Here is a 16699-nt window from a genome sequence, read left to right on the forward strand (position 1 = left end):
GAACATTGTCAAAAGTAAGTCCAACTTGATAGTGAGTTGCAAAGCCTGAGAGTAAAATGTAATTAATTTTTTTAAAAAAATCATCTTAACAGAGAATACTTAGGGATAGACATATTTGGTCAACACTACATGTTAAGAAGATCATTTAGGACTGAGAACTAATAGGTTTCCAAATTTCTCTTAAATATTCAATTAAAAAAGTGAACTGTTTCTGCTTACCACTGGAGGCATTAGTAGAAACATGGAGTTGTAAACTTCTAGGAAGCAACATTTATGTTTACATATATTACACAGGAATGATACTCCTGTGAAAACTCCACAGGATGTAATGGGACTGGAGCTGCAGAGTTGTGTGACTAATGATTCTATCAAGTAGGTTCTTTGTAATGCCTCACAACAAACAAGTGAAAACAATGACACTACAAAATATTATGAGGAAGTTAGTAAGTAAAACCCATGTGTTAACTTCCTACCAAGTTCTTTAAAAAGGAGACAAGTGAGCTAAAAGCTATTACCTTCATCACTACCCCCATAATGGGCAGATGTAACGTTTTCCCCGGCACTGGAGCAGGCCATCGATCAACATCATTACAAGCTGGAAAATATTTTCAAACAAAATGTTTTCTTGATGTTAAGTAGAAATATTAAAATGGGGTGTTAAAAATTAGAACTCTACTTTCTATAAAGCAGGAAAAATATACTGGGAAGAATGGAAGAGAAATAAAGTACAAGTGATGAAAATATCTTAACATTTCACTTAGAAACATGTTCCAGGATATAAACTGATTATTTATATATATGTGTGTATATGTATGTATGTATGTATGTATATAGATATACAATACAGATATAGATAGATAGCTTTTGTTGTTGTTGTTGTTTAGCATTAGGAGTTGAAACAGGGGCACTTTACCACTGAGTTATATCCCCATCCCTTTTTATTTTTTATTCTGAGACAGGGTCTCATTAAATTGCTTAGGACCTCACTAAATTGTTGAGGCTGGCCTTGAATTTGTAATCCTCCTGCCTCAGCCTCCTGAGTTGCTGGGATTACAGGCACCACTGGGCCTGGTTAATAATTTTTTGAAAGCAACAAATTAATTTAAAGGAAGTTCTCCTGTTCATTTATTTTTTATGGTATTTGGGATTGCTTTACCACTGAGCTATATCCCAGGCCCCCTTCCCCATTTTTTTAGACAGGATCTAGCTAAATTACTGAAGCTGGGCCCAAACTGGCAATTCTGCTTCAGTCTCTAGAGCTGCTAGGATTACAGATGTTTGCCACCACACCTGACTCCTGTTCACTTATTACTATTAAAGTTGGCTACAAATACACACCACACTCCAACTGTATCAAGTTACTAAGGATAATAAGAACTGTCAACTCAAAATTCATTTATTATTATCCTAATAAATAGACATTGTCTATGTTGTTAGAGGAAATAACAACAGATACCATTTTTGATGTTTGTGGGGGAAAAAGTGCCAAATAATTTTGTTTCTCTCTCTCACCATATAACCCTTAAATTCTTCTGATTTTTTCAGAAGGTCAACTTCATTTCTATCATATATTTTCAGTGGTCTTTTAGATTCCTTCATAAAGGTACATAACTCTTGCAATGATTAGCTTACCTGCTTCCAAATAAGGTTCATTTTTTTCAAAATACTCCGGTGCTATCTGTTTGAGCACGGTGTGAAAAAAATGAATATAAGGTAGTTTGCTGATCAAAACCAAAGACTGGAGGGGAAAAAGAAACAATGTTTCTTTTAAATGTCTAATGATTATAATTTAAATTTGCCATTCATATCTCACAAGAACAATTACTAACAAATTAAATTCATCAAAAAGTATGCATTTTGAAATAAAAAGGCTTTATAGCAGATAGTTTAAAGGAAATACAAAAATATAGCCTTAGAATGCATAAAGTTTAAGCTTATTATCACACTTGAAAAGCATGAAGAAATAACTCAGATGTTCCTGTACTTTAAGAACAATTTATAATAAACAGATTAAGGTCATGGATAATTTCCAAAGCCTAGCTACTATTGTCCATAGCACAGGGACATTAGGAACTAGCCACATGAAATCATCCTATTAAGGAAAGAACAAACTGTGATGCTTTCCCCAGAGACCTATGACTGTTGTGTTCTATAGTTCAATTGTCATAGCTATCTAATTAGAAATTGTGACCCTCTACTTGGATCACTTCAGATTTGGATTATGCTGATTTTTTTTTTTTAATGAAGTTTTCCTAGAAAAACACTCTAGCTTTCTATACAGCATCCAATGGTGGTCAGGGCAAATTTTGGTTACAAATGGAAAAGGTGTGTCCTGCTAGCTGGGATTAAATAAAATTGAATTGATTTTTTCTTTTTTTAAGAAAAATATTAAGTTTACAAGAAACAACAGTAGCTAAGAAGTTGCTAAAATTTACTTATTGGCTCTTAAAAAAAAAGATACACAAGCTTTTATTAGTTGTAACAATATTATAATCTGTTTATTCTTTCTCTTATTCTAAAATATCAAAATCAAGCAGACTCCTCCATATTAACAAACATTATCAGGAGCCTAGCACAGAGATAGCAAAAATTCAACAGCTGTTCAAAATCTAGGTACAGGTATCTATAATCTAAAAAGTATAATCTAAAAATATAATCTAAAAAGTCCAGTATGTTTAAAGATAAAATACCAAAAATTGAAAATTATTAAGCATAATCATTTCTACTTTACTAATCACAGTATAAAAATATTTGTATTAGTCTATATGAAAATTACCTTCTGAAAGTAGCCTCTTTTAAGGGTTTTATCTCGAACTTGCCGAAAGTATACATATCCATAAAAATAAGCAGGATCTTTCTAAGAAAGAATTGAGCAAAAAATAAATAAATAGCCATCTTTTAACATTAACATCAGCTTCCTTTATAAACCCAAATAGAGATGTTAGGTATATACACAAAGAGCTATTAGTGCTTATCTAACAACACAATTCATGACAGCAATTACCAGATAAAAACCTTCTAACCTGTCCAAATTACAAAACAATCATAATCTAAATATTAAATGAGACTTTTCCCCCTGTAATTTAGCTTACGTTCTTCATTCCCATCAATATTAGTTAAACTGAAGATATTTAAAATCTATATTTTCCCCAAAGCTATAGTAAGTTTTATTTTTTAATTCTGATTAAAATTTTGAGTTTAACAAGACTAAGGGAGCAGTCTTTTTCCAAACATGAGATGCCCTGATAAAAAATCTTGAAAGAGAAAATAAAAGGAGTTAATGAAATCTGAATCTTACATAGCCAGATATATGTTAATCCAGTAATAAAGAATCATTAGAATGTTATTAACACATGATCTGAAAGGTGATTACATTCCAAAACCTTTAGGGCTTTTGTAGCCTAATGGAAAATTTGGACTCAGTCCCTTACTTGACTGTTATTTCTTAAAAAAAATATTGACAACCTACTTTAAACAATGTATTGTGTTAGAAAAGAAAAAGATGCATAAGACACAGTTCCTTTAGGAGAATACAATTTAGGATGGATAAGAAAAGTACAAAAATTATTTATTATATAATAGGAGGAGGGTTACCATGCAAAGCACAAAGTATTACAGGAAGGGCAAGAGAGAAGAATATGATTTTTTAACTGGACATTGAAGAATGGATTAAACAAAAACAAATACATTCTAGGTTTAGAGGGCCAGGAGTATGAGCAAAAAACAGAGACCAAAAACCACAAGCTATTTCAGGAAAAAGTACATAGTTCGGTTTTGCTAAAATATGGCACATGTATAGAAGGGAGATGAGGACGAAAACTGAAAAGGTAAAGGGTTTTATTTTATTTTTAAATCTTTATTTTTTAGTTGAAGGTGGACACACAATATCTTTATTTCATTTTTATGTGATGCTGAGAATCGAACCCAGTACCTCACCCATGCTAAGCAAGCACTCTACCACCGAGCCACAACCCCAACCCCAAGGGTTTTATTTTATTTTTTAAAAATATTTATTTTTTAAGTGTAGTTGTACACAATACCTTTATTTATTTATTTTTATGTGGTGCTTAGGATCGAACCCAGGGCCTCGCACGTGCTAGACAATCGCTCTACCACTGAGCCACAATCCCAGTCCAGGGTTTTATTTTTAATGGTCCAAAAAGAAAGGACCCAAAAAAAAAAAAATACTATTATTAGCTCTTTTTTTCATTCAGCAATTGGTAGTCATTTTAGATTCTATTTTTATAATATATATGTATACTTCAGCTGGCAACAGCATGTAAGATATAGTGTGTTAGAAAAAACAGCCACGTCAATGTTTATAGCAGCACAATTCACAATAGCTAAACCGTGGAGCCAACCGAGATGTCCTTCAGTGGATGAATGGATTAAAAAATGTGGCCTGGCACACGCGGGGCGCTGGGTTCAATCCTCAGCACCACATAAAAATAAAATAAAGATGTTGTGTCCACTGAAAACTAAAAAATAAATATTAAAAAATTCTCTCTCTCTCTCTCTTTCTCTCAAAAAAATATGTGGCATTTATACATAATGGACTATTACTCAGCATTAAAAAAGAACAAAATCATGGCATTTGCAGGTAAATGGATGGTGTTGAAGAAGATAATGCTAAGGCAGCAAATCCCAAAAAAACAAATGCCGAATGTTTTCTCTGATATAAGGGGGGTGACTCACAGTGGGGTAGGGAGGGAGAGCATGGGAGGATTAGAATAATTCTAGATAGGGAAGAGAGGTAGGAGGGAAAAGGAGTGGGAAGGAGATTAGCATGGATGGTGGAATATGATGGTCATCATTATACAAAGCACATGTATGAAAACTTGAATTGGGTGTCAACATACCTTATTTGCAGAGATATGAAAAAACTGTGGTATACATGTGTATTAAGAATTGTGATGCAAAAAAAGTACATGAATAATGGCATAAATTGATGTGAACATACTTTATATACAGAGATAGGAAAAATTGTGCTCTATATGTGTAATAAGGATTGTAATGCATTCCACTATTGTTGTGTATTAAAAAATAATAAAATCAATTAAAAAAAATTAAAATTAAAATTAAAAAAACAAGAGGTAAATGTCTTGGTAGTAAATTTCTTACTCTCGCTCAATTTCCTCATCTGTAAAAAGAACCCTTTCAGAGGACTATAGGTAGTAAATAAGTTAATCAGTGCTTCTTAATACAGTGCCTAGAACATAAAGAGCTTTAGTAAATATTAGCTATTATTATCATCAGTTGGAAGACCATGTTGATTGTGGTAGCAACAGAAAATGGAAATGGAGTAACTAATGACTTTAAGACTCAACATTTCAAAAGGTATTATCCTTGCTCAGAGCGGGTTCCTGCTCTTAGTAGAAACAGGAAGGTCAATTTGTAAAAGTTGATTTTAGGCAAATGATATTAAGTTCATATTTACTGTGCTGACAGGACATCCAAATGGGAATGTTCTTTATCTAACCAGACATACAAGCATAGAGTACTCAAAGAGAGAAACAGATTCCGAAATCATGAATTACTAAAACTGTTTTAATAAACAGTAACTGCAAAAAAAATCATTAAAAATATAAAAGAAACAACTAAATGTATAAAGGACAACTTGGGGAACAACTACTTCAACATTAGATGATACTGACTACCTAGTACCACTCCACCCCCACATTCAAACAAATAATTATTAATGAAAGAAAATTACTTCAGCATTCTAATTCAAAATGCCATTATGTTTCCAGAACATATTATAACTTATAATTTTATAAGGTCTCTTTCACTCAAACGATGAATTCTTATCAATTAGACTCAAATTCAGCTATATAATAAATAAAAGTAAAAGCAAATTTCTGAAAGCTATCAGAGGTAACGGAATGAGTTCTACAGTAATAAGCTCTTCAGTTTCTTCTCACATAGACATTTTTTTATGACTACTTTTCCAACCTTTAAATAAACTGGTAAATCTTTGTCAAATTGATCCAGGAGACAATGCAGTGACACTTTCCTCCCAGAAGACTGTCGAAATCTAAAACAAAACTGGGTATCTCCAAGACAACCTAATAAAAACAAAAATGAAAGAAATTAAGGATAGCATAGCATAATATTTATTTATCCAGTTTCATCAATTTTAAAGGAACCATATGAATCATTTTTTAAAATGTTTTTAGTTGTAGATGGACATAATACCTTTATTTATTTATTTTTATGTGGTGCTGAGGATCAAACCCGGTGCCTCACATGTGCTAGGCAAGCACTCTACCTCTGAGCCACAGCCTCAGCCCTTGTATGAATAATTTTTAACACAGTTCGTCATGTTTTTAAAAAGAAAAAGGAGATCCTAAAACTTCACATGCCTCAAAAGATGACTCAAGACCTGGAGCTGTGGCTCCGTGGTAGAGCGCTTGCCTAGCATGTGTGAGGCACTGGGTTCAATTCTCAGCACTGCAAATAAATAAGTAATAAAATAAAGATCCATCAACAACTAATTAAAAAAAAAAGATGACTCAAACCATCTTTGCTGGTTAGAGGCAAAGCCATAAGTAAATGCATAGCATAGCATAATATTTATTTATCCAAGTTTCATCAATTTTAAAGGAACCATTTTTTAAAATGTTTTTAGTTATAGACATAATCCTTTATTTATTTATTTTTATGTGGTGCTGAGGATCTAACCCAGGGCCCCACACATGTTAGGCAAGCACTCTACCATTGAGCCACAACCCCAGCTCCTAAAGCATATCTTAACTCTGAAGTCTCTTTAATTTTTCTATTCCATTTCCCACATGCAATTAAAAAAAATTTTGAAAACTGTTGCTATTGAGCAAAAGAAGCCAAGCACAAAATATTACATATTATTCAAATCCATGTATATAAAAAAGTTCAAAGCAATAATGATAAGGAGTACATGATTGGGGTCTGGGGTTGTGGCTCAGCAATAGAGGACTTGCCTCACACGTGTAAGGCACTGGGTTCGATCCTTAGCACCACATAGAAATAAATAAATAAAGAAACAAACAAATAAAATAAAGGTATTGTGTCCATCTACAACTAAAAAAAAAATAAAAAAGGAGTACATAATTGGATGATAAAAGTATAAAGAAAAGCAAAAAATTTAGTGGTTACATTTGAAGGTGAGGGGAAATAATATTGAAGGTGGCACGAAGGAGTTTCTGAGATGTTAGGCAAGTTCTGTTCCTCAATCTTGGATGTGTTTTATATTTCACAATAAAAGCTCTTTCCTACACCACCCCATCCAGTACTGGGGATCGAACCCGTGGCTTCACATAAACTAGGCAAGCACTCTACCACTGAACTCATCCTCAGCCCAAGCAGCTTTTTTAAAAAGATATACTACAGAAGATTCAGAGCTCAAGTAATTGATTTACTACTGAATTTAAAATGAAGTTAATTATATTAGCCAATCTCTTTAAATGCAAACTTTAAGCTGTCAGGTATTAACTTTTTTAAAAACTATAGATACTCTAAAAAAAAACATGAAATAACTTGTCACTCAAATTTTCCAAGTTACTATATTTAGAATTAGTAACATTGTAATAAATGTGAAATGTGCTCAATATATTCCACCCATGGGGTGATAAAACTGTTTTAAAGTTGATTATGGCAACAGTTGCACAGTTCTGTGAATATACTAAAAATTACTGAATTATGTGGGACTGCAGCTATAGCTTATTGGTAAAGTACTTGCCTAGCATACACAAAATCCTAGTTTGATAACCAGCCAATCAAAACTCAATGGATTGCATACTTTATATGGGTAAATTTATGTTATGTAAATTATATCAACAAAGCTATTATTTTTTAATTCATTTCACTGCCAATTGGAGAAAAAAAATGAAACTTTTCTTCATTTAAATACAAAAGCCCCTCTGAAAAAGGGCCCTCAGATCACAGAGCTCTAGAAATCAATGGTCTCTGGGCTATACTGTTCATTCAAGGAACCAATTCTTTCAATCCTGGCTTCTCCTTCATGAGCAGGTAATACAGCAGAAAGAGATGTCCCATTTTAAAACTATCGTAGGCACAGAGTATTCTGTAAGTTTTCTTTCCATGATACTCAAACTGAGACTGCAAAGTAAATGTAAACAGATGGAATCTTCCTATACCCCCCCAAAAAGTTTTTTTTAGAAAAAAAATGATCAAATATTTTACCTAAAGGTAATACATAACTTAAAAATATTATTTCTATTTTATCACAAACACAGCTATAGAATGGGTTAGAATATGTATGACTAAGAAAAAATTTCTAGAGTCATCCCCATTCCTGGGCCCTCAACTTTACATAGTCACTCCCCCTGTGATTAGCATGGCTAAGTTGGAATTCCTGAGAAAAAATACTTTAGATTAGAGATTCTCAAAGTGTAGTTGTTAGAATGATGCCAGTCTGCAAACTTTTGTTACTTATCCAAGACCAAATAAATAAGGACAGTGAGAATAAACATTTTAAAGGTTTATAGCAATTGGACATTGCTGTAACAAATTGAGATTTTTGTTTTGCATTCCTTGTTTTTTTCATTTTGTGTCATTAGATTATTTATTATTAGATAATTATCCATTATTAAATAATCCATTTAATTGCATTTTACAAAAGTGTTGGTCCACAACAGACTGAACATTTAAAAAAACCCCAAATGATCCTTAATATAAATGAACAAAGTATAACATATGTAATAATGTCACTGCTGTATATAGACAAGAAATCATGAGACAAATATTATCAAGTCCACCCACAGCAAAAACTGATTTTTCCCTTAGATTCATCAATGCTTCAAATTCTCTCTACTAATGCTGAGTTTTCTCTCTGGACATGTTATATAATACAGTGTGTACTGTACTTGGGTAGCCAATATAGCTTAAGCTGCAAGAACACCTAAATACAAATGATGTTAATGATAAACAATAAGGAGGAAAAGAATCTGACAAGTATGTATCAGAGGGAAAGCACATTTAAACTTACATCTCTAAGATAAAAGCTACTCAAATGGAATAAGGAATTGAACCGTAAAAACAAACCAAAGTTTTTTCTCAAGTCATTAGGATCTAAAGTAAGTGTGTGTGGGTTCAATCCTCAGCACCACATAAAAATAAATAAATAAATAAACAAAATGTGTGTGTGTGTGTGTGTGTGTGTTCGTGTGTGAGTGAGTGAGAGACAGACAGAAAAGAAGGATGGTGAGACTGGCAAACCATTCCATTGAGAATTCCAAAATCATTTTATCAATATAGCCTTCATACTGTCTAAAATGCTGCTTTACTTTTTCTTCTGCATATCCACAAACACAAAACCTTGATTTATGATACTTTCCTAAAGTCTGCTCCACCATGTCCTTCCATAGCACTATAAAATCCATTCCAAAGTTGGCACAGTAATTTCAGCTTCCTTTTAATAGACACAGAAGAGAAGCAAACTGTTTGGAAATCATAACTGGGACCAATGATCTTAAACATGTACAAAATATATAGACTCTTGCTGTCTAGTTAATGTTCATCAATTCAGATGGCAAGGTGACAACTTTCAAAATCTTTTATCAATTCCACTTGAAGTACCAATGATACTTTGGATAAAACGATGTGCAGGTTATTAAAAAAAGGCATTAGGGCTGGGGGTATAGCTCAGTGGAAGAGTGCTTGCCTACATGCGTGAGGCACTGGGTTCAATCCTCAGCACCACAGAAAAATAAATAAATAAATAAACAAATAAAATCAAGGCATTTTGTCCATCTACAACTACAAAAAAAAAATTTTTTTTAAGGTATTAAAAAGCATCTCTAAGGCCAGACATGGTGGTGAATGCCTGTAATCCCAATGACTCAGAAAGATAAAGCAGAAGAATCACAAGTTTAAGGCCAACCTAGCCTTAGCAATTTATTGAGAGCCTCAGCAAATTACCAAGATCCTATCTCAAAATAAAAATAAACAAATAAATAGGGCTTGGAATGTAGCTCAGTGGTAAAGTGAACGTGGGTTCAATTCCCAATACCAGAAAAAAAAAAATGTGGGTCATTTATATGCCTAAAATATTGGAAAAAAATGTTTTTTATTTACATAGATATACAATTGAGTTTAACTTCCAAAAAGAAAATGATACATGCAGAGGCTAACTATAAAACTAGATATTAAAACAGATACTCAAACACCAAGGTATCTTCTTGAGAAATTAACTTCTAGGACTGGGGCTGTACTCAGTGGTAGAGCACTTGCTTCACACTGAGTACAATTCTCAGCACCACATAAAATTAAGTAAATAAAATAAAGATACTGTGTCTATCAACAACTAAAAAAATATTTACCAAAAAAAAATATTAACTCATATGCTTGCTGGGGTGGAGTGAAGTTTCTTCTCCACTCTCTTAGGTTTAATAGCTAGGACCCGTGTATTAAATCGACCAAAACAGATTAACAAGAGAAAATATTTATTTCACATGCACATGAACACTTCACAGAAAAAAGTAATGACCTCAAAAGTTAGTTAGATCTGGGAGCTTATGTAACATTTTAGCAAAGGGGATAAACTGCAGAGAAATGATCAGTCTTGGGGTTTGGCTTCTTGAAACCAGTAAAATGTGGAACAAAAAATACATGTAGAAAAAAAAACTAATGGGGGATAAGGTTATTTTAGTAAGACCTATTTATACAAACTGAAGCTAATACCATTCCAAGGAAGAGTCTTTTTCTTTTGTCTTTATTTTTTATTTCCTTTTTTATTTTTTGCATTACTGGGGATTGCACCCAGAGCCTGGCACATGCTAAACAAGCATTCTACCACTGAGTAACATCTCCAGCCCTGTTTTTCAGTTTGAGACAAGGTCTTGCTAAATTGCCCAGGCTGGCCTCCTACTCATGATCCTCCTGCCTCAGCCTCCCAACTATCTAGGATCACAGCTTGTGAAACCATGCCCACCTAAGATAAGAGTCTTCTACAATGTTTCAGAATCTTTCTACCCTTCTCAGTATGACAAAGGAGCAAGTAAACACCTTCATAAATTTATGTCCTGCTTTTCGGAACACAATGAGAAGGGAGAGGGATCTTTGCAACTGCTGTTTCCCAATTGCCTTCAGCTCAAAATAATCCTGAGACCAAGCAGCATGAAGAGAAGGGGGTCTCTGATCCCCTTATGCTCATGTATAGATATGAAAAAGAGAGAGAGCTATGACAACCAGCTGTGGTCTGAAAGAGAAGAGCATAATACAATCCACTGGATTTCAATCTCAAAAATTTAATTCATCCTATAAACCACACAACTCAGTTGGAGTCCTAGAAATCCACTCCAACATTAACTACAATTCAGAACTGAATGTGTAGATTTTATAATAATAATATTGACTTAAACAAGGACAGATCCTAGAAGACCTCTATGTAATTATTTCATTAATAGGCAAAAATTAATTGGGTGCTGTGGCACACACCTAATCCCAGAAGCTCAGGAGGCTGAGTCAAGAGGATAAGGAGTTCAAAGCCAGCCTCAGCAACTTAGCAAGGCCCTAAGCAACTTAGGGAGATCTTGTCTCTAAATAAAATACAAAATAGGGCTGGGGATGTGGCTCAGTGGTTGAGTGCCCCAGTACCCTCCCCCCCAAAAAAAGGGCAAAAATTACTAAATTTCTAATAATTACAGGTCAGAACAAAAGACCTATTATAATCTCCCAAAGGCAAATATCTAATTTACTGAGATATCTATCATTTTTCTTCCACATATTTTACCAAGGCTGCAAATTCCAAATGTATTGGGAAAAAAAAAAAAACTCTAGAAACATTTATACAGAAAAGAGAAAAATGCTTAAAATTTTTAAATGTTAAATCTCCCAAATCAGATCAACTGAACTAAATTAACAGGATATTAGAAGTAACCACAAAAGGAAAGGGAAGTGGAGTGATTTTGCTTGTGTTCTAATTGTGTGTGGCCCAAGAATCTGAATGTTCTGGTCACTGTAAGCCTAAAAAGTTGTTTTGAAAGTAAAATATAGCAGGCAACCTGAAAGATGTCAACAATTAGGACCACACAAATGATACTTTGAAAGAGACTAGCAAAGTGAAGTTTAACAATAAGCAAACACACGATTTTTACACACCAAGCACTACTGCAAGTACTTGTCATATTAATCCATATAAAAATAAATGATAGTCATGTTTCATAACTGGATTCACTCTATTGTTGTTTCTTCTTTAACTCACTGTTTTTACAGTTAGGCAAGCTCATAAATTCTGAACTCAAAGTAAACTACATACTCTAAGTCCCCAAACATACCAATGTTGTTAATTTTCAGTCTCACTATTTCAACAGTTTATTGTCCCCTGATGTATTATTACCTCAGCACACTGTAAAAGTTCCTTTAAGAAATGAACCAACTGAAATCAACTATGACATGATTAGACATCATTAAACCAGGAATCAAAATCACTGATTTGTTGGGCTAAAATTGAGACTTCATTCTAATATGCCATTTCAATTAACTTTCACAGATTAAAATTGTAACCAGTATTCTTAGTATATAATTCAACAGAACACCACATGAAAAATAGTTACCTGAATTTGAATCTGGAAAAGACAAATAGCAAATATTGGTTTTCTGAAAAAGAAAACAAAAGCTATATATGCTGATATACACACATCAATAAAAACAAACAGAAATATAACAATAGATTATACGGAGCAATAGTTCTACTTACTTCTTTATCAGTAAGTTTGGAATGTTGAGGATAAATTACCTGGAAGAAAATAATTAATTTTGTTAGGCATAAACATTAAAGAATACTTCTAAAATTCTAGTTAACTGAGGTAAAAGAGCTGTAGGAAATACTTCAAAGCTAGTTGTGGTGGCACATACATGCAGTCCCAGCTACTCAGGAGGCTGAGGGAGGAAGATCACTTGAGCCCAGGAATTCAAGGCCAGCCTGGCAAACTTAGACCTGTTTCAAAATTTAAAAAACATGGGTTGGGGCTGTAGCTCAGTGGCAGAGCACTTGCCTAGCATGTATGAGGCACTGGGTTCAATCCTCAGCACCACATAAAAATAAATAAATAAACAAATAAAGGTATTCTGTCGATTTACAACTACAAAAAAATTATTTTTTAATATTAAAAATATGGGACTGGGGTTGTGGCTCAGTGGTAGGGTGCTCGCCTAGCACACGTGAGGCACTGGGTTCAAACCTCAGCACCACATAATGATGAAATAAAGATATTTTGTCCACTTACAACTAAAAAAATTAAGAAATATAAAATAAAAAGGTAGCTTAGTGACAGAGCCCTGGATTTGTCCAAATAAAGAAAAAGAAAAGAAAGGATGAAAGGAAGGAAAGACAAAAAGATAAGAAAAAAAGAAAGAAGAAAAAAAAGAATACAACAGGAAGAGAGAGAGGAAAAAAGAAAGAAAAGAAAAAAATCTAAGCCAGGCACAATGGCTCACACCTATAATCCCAGTAATTTGGGAGGCTACAGCAGGAGGATCCCAAGTTTAAGGACAGCTTTGGCAATTTACCCTATAAAGAAGGAAACCTATCTTTCTACTGGGATCAACGTTTAAGAAAGAATTTGATTGATTATAAGAAGTAATATACATCATTAATTACATATTAAGAGAAAAACAAAAAGAAACAAAAGAATTACCTTAAGTTTAAAAAGTCTTCCCTTCATTTCCCTTAAATAATCATTATACATTTCCCGACACTGGTTAGTTTAGTACCTTCAGTGATCACAGCACCTTCTGAGAACTACTGCCCCTTGGATCCTTTGGAAGAAGAAGGATTAAGGCAGAGCATCTGCTGTCAGAAAAAACACTATTCAACACCAAATCCAAAGGGCATCTGTTCTATAGAACAATCCACTGCCACGTTATGACCATCCTGATCTTCTTAGAAGATGAGCAATTCACTAAAGTGACAAAAAGTGGGTACTCAATACTTGTTAACTAGCTGACTGACCCTATACATTCTTGAAGTACAAAAGGCATATTTTGGAACTGTCAGTAATATCTCTTCGTCATGGTATCAATATCATAAGACTGATTTTTTCAAACAGGACATCAGAGGTTTGGTGCTAAAGGGCAATCTAAGGTTGAATGTTAGGCCCACAACACAAACATACATACACAATTTAGTCTTCCCTGTATAACAGGCAATGTTATAAATTTTTCAAGCTATAAACTTTTCAATTCACAGTAAACATTTTGTAGTTCAGTTTTGGTTATTTGATGGAAAGAAACTTTAAATTCATACGCTGTCAAATCTATAGACTATGATTTACTATTATTCTTACTCTTAGAAAGTTCTTTCTTTAACCTTTATATATTAAATCCTTGTTTTCTAAATAATTAGACAATTTAAAAATTTTAATAGTTATTTGTATTTTAAGTGTACAGAGAAAAAAACCCTAACATTCAAAAAATCAAAATAGCCTAGATACAAATGCTTGAGGCATAGCAAAGTAAAAGCAGCAGGTAGAGGTGGGTGATGAGTCCAGTTAAAAATATTCAATAGTAGTACAAATAATATGACAGGGAATTGAAATTTGGAAAACAAATTTATATTAGCACATTTTCCTCTAGTATTTTGTGGACTTCTTCTTATTCAATTCTGAGCTGTCTCTCAAACTGGGTTCCCCCCCCCTTCAAATTGCGAATATTCCGAAAACTATTTGCTCCAAACAAAAATTCTATTTTCCCATTGAGGCTGAAGGTAGAGTTCAGGGGTAGAGTGCTTGTCTAGTTTGCACAAGGCCAAAGGTTCAATCCCCAGAAGCACCATCAAAAAATTTTTAAAATAATTAAATTACAAAGCTATTTCTTCCAGGCACAGTAGCACATGCCTAAATTCTAGCTACTTGGGAGGCTGAGGCAAGAGAATCACAAGTTCAAGTTTAGCCTCAGTAACTTAGCAAGACCCTGACTCAAAATAAATGTCTTCAGACATTTTTATTTCTCAGTCAAAGAGCACATCATGGTTCAAACCCCAGTGCAGAACAGGGGGCTGAGAATATTTGCCATTGATGTGTGATGCTCTATTGTTATCTTTCAATAACTGTTTCCACCTGCTATTAATATATTTAATAATGATATTCCATATCATTTAAATATAAAATATTTATCAGACCTCTACAGTGAAATAGCAGAAAGATAAGAGAAACCAAGTTCTTACCACATACTTAAACCATATATTCAACTGTCCTTTGGATCAGGCATATCTGAGGACTTTATAATAACATGAATAAATTCTATTTTCTTATTCCAGTTTGGGCTGTTTTTGTCACTTTTAGCAGAAAGAAGCACAGTTGACTTCTTTCCTTGAGAGAAAAAGGTACTGCTAGACTTTAATTTTCTAGACTTTAAATTTTCTTTGCATTAGAAAGGCATTTAAGGGAAGTCTGATTCTTTTCCCTATTGGCTATAATCCTCCTTGGTCCCTAAATAGAGACATTTGCTAAAGGTTAAATGTATCTTTTATAAAATGCTATGCCATTCTTAATTTCCAACTATATAAATCCTGAACTATTTATCCATTTTTGTCAAAAATTGTTATTCATCACAATAAAACAGTCCAACATATCTCATTTAGCCATTCCTATACAAAATGACTGCTAAAAGGAAAGGACTTAACCCACTTAAATATAACACTAAAATCTAACTCTCACATCAAGTTGTGGTTATTTTGGTTTTGGTACTGGGGGTTGAACCAGGGGCGCTTTACCACTGAGCCACATCCCCAGACCTTTTTATTTTTTGAGACAGGGTCTAGGTTGCTAAATTTGGCCTCAGACTTTCAGTCCTCCTGCCTCATCCTCCCAAGTTGCTGGAATTACAGGTATGTGCCACTGTGCCTGGCTTAATATCATGTTCTTTATCTATTTTTTTTAGTTGTAGATGGACACAATACCTTTATTCACTTATTTTAGTGTGCTGCTAAGGATCGAACTCAATGCCTCACATGTGCTAAGCAAGCACTCTATCACTGAGCCACAACCCCAGCATTCAAGTTCTTTTAACAGTCTTAGAATCATTTCTCTAATTCTTTTTTCCAGAATAAATACAGCTTTATAGAATACCTTCTCCCCTTCTTTCCCCAAGTGCTGTGGATCCAACCCTCATATACTAGGTAAGCTCCCTAACACTAAGCTACATATCTAATCCTAGAATATCTTCTTGATGTTAATTTTTAAAGAAGTAATCCTTCAGTTCCGAAATCAATAGGAAATTCTCCCACAACATAAATGCCTTGATAAATAGTTACTGTTTTCTTCTGAGAAACATATTCTTCCAAACCCATAAAGAGTATCTCACACAAAATTCCCCTCTGAGGTCACATGAAACTGTGGTTGGCTTCTAAACTGAGAATAAATTTAGTTTTAAGAATCATTTTCAGGGTTGGGGTTGTGGCTCAGTGGTAGAGTGCTCACCTAGCATGCACAAGGCAATGGGTTCAAGCCTCAGCACTATTTAAATGTAAAATAAAGATATTTTGTCCATGTAAAACTTAAAAGAATCTATTTTCTCAGGAAATCTGGGGATAAATTTGGATTCCAATTCTGAAATGCCTAGTCCATTTGGATGGTACTATAACTGAATTGCCTCCCTAAAATTCTGATGTTGAAAGCCCTGAGCCCCATTGTAATGAAACTTGGAGATGCAGACTTTGGGACGTAAGAATAATAAAAATAAATAAATAAAATAAAGGTATTGT

The 16699-nt window shown here is 33.7% G+C and overlaps 1 protein-coding gene across 1 annotated transcript in view; it reads right to left on the bottom strand.

Annotated features, from left to right (window-relative positions):
- Dennd6a (DENN domain containing 6A) overlaps nucleotides 1-16699 on the bottom strand; it is a 67523-nt gene that overhangs the window by 41329 nt on the left and 9495 nt on the right. The window contains exons 2-7 of the mRNA XM_026388559.2: nucleotides 12695-12733; nucleotides 12552-12594; nucleotides 5953-6065; nucleotides 2777-2857; nucleotides 1633-1738; nucleotides 516-595 (exon numbers count right to left, since the gene is read on the bottom strand). Coding sequence (XP_026244344.2) covers nucleotides 516-595; nucleotides 1633-1738; nucleotides 2777-2857; nucleotides 5953-6065; nucleotides 12552-12594; nucleotides 12695-12733 — 462 coding nt within the window. The remainder of the gene's footprint in view (nucleotides 1-515; nucleotides 596-1632; nucleotides 1739-2776; nucleotides 2858-5952; nucleotides 6066-12551; nucleotides 12595-12694; nucleotides 12734-16699) is intronic.

Source organism: Urocitellus parryii, chromosome 3 (genome assembly GCF_045843805.1).
Source record: "Urocitellus parryii isolate mUroPar1 chromosome 3, mUroPar1.hap1, whole genome shotgun sequence".
Taxonomy (NCBI): Eukaryota; Metazoa; Chordata; class Mammalia; order Rodentia; family Sciuridae; genus Urocitellus; species Urocitellus parryii.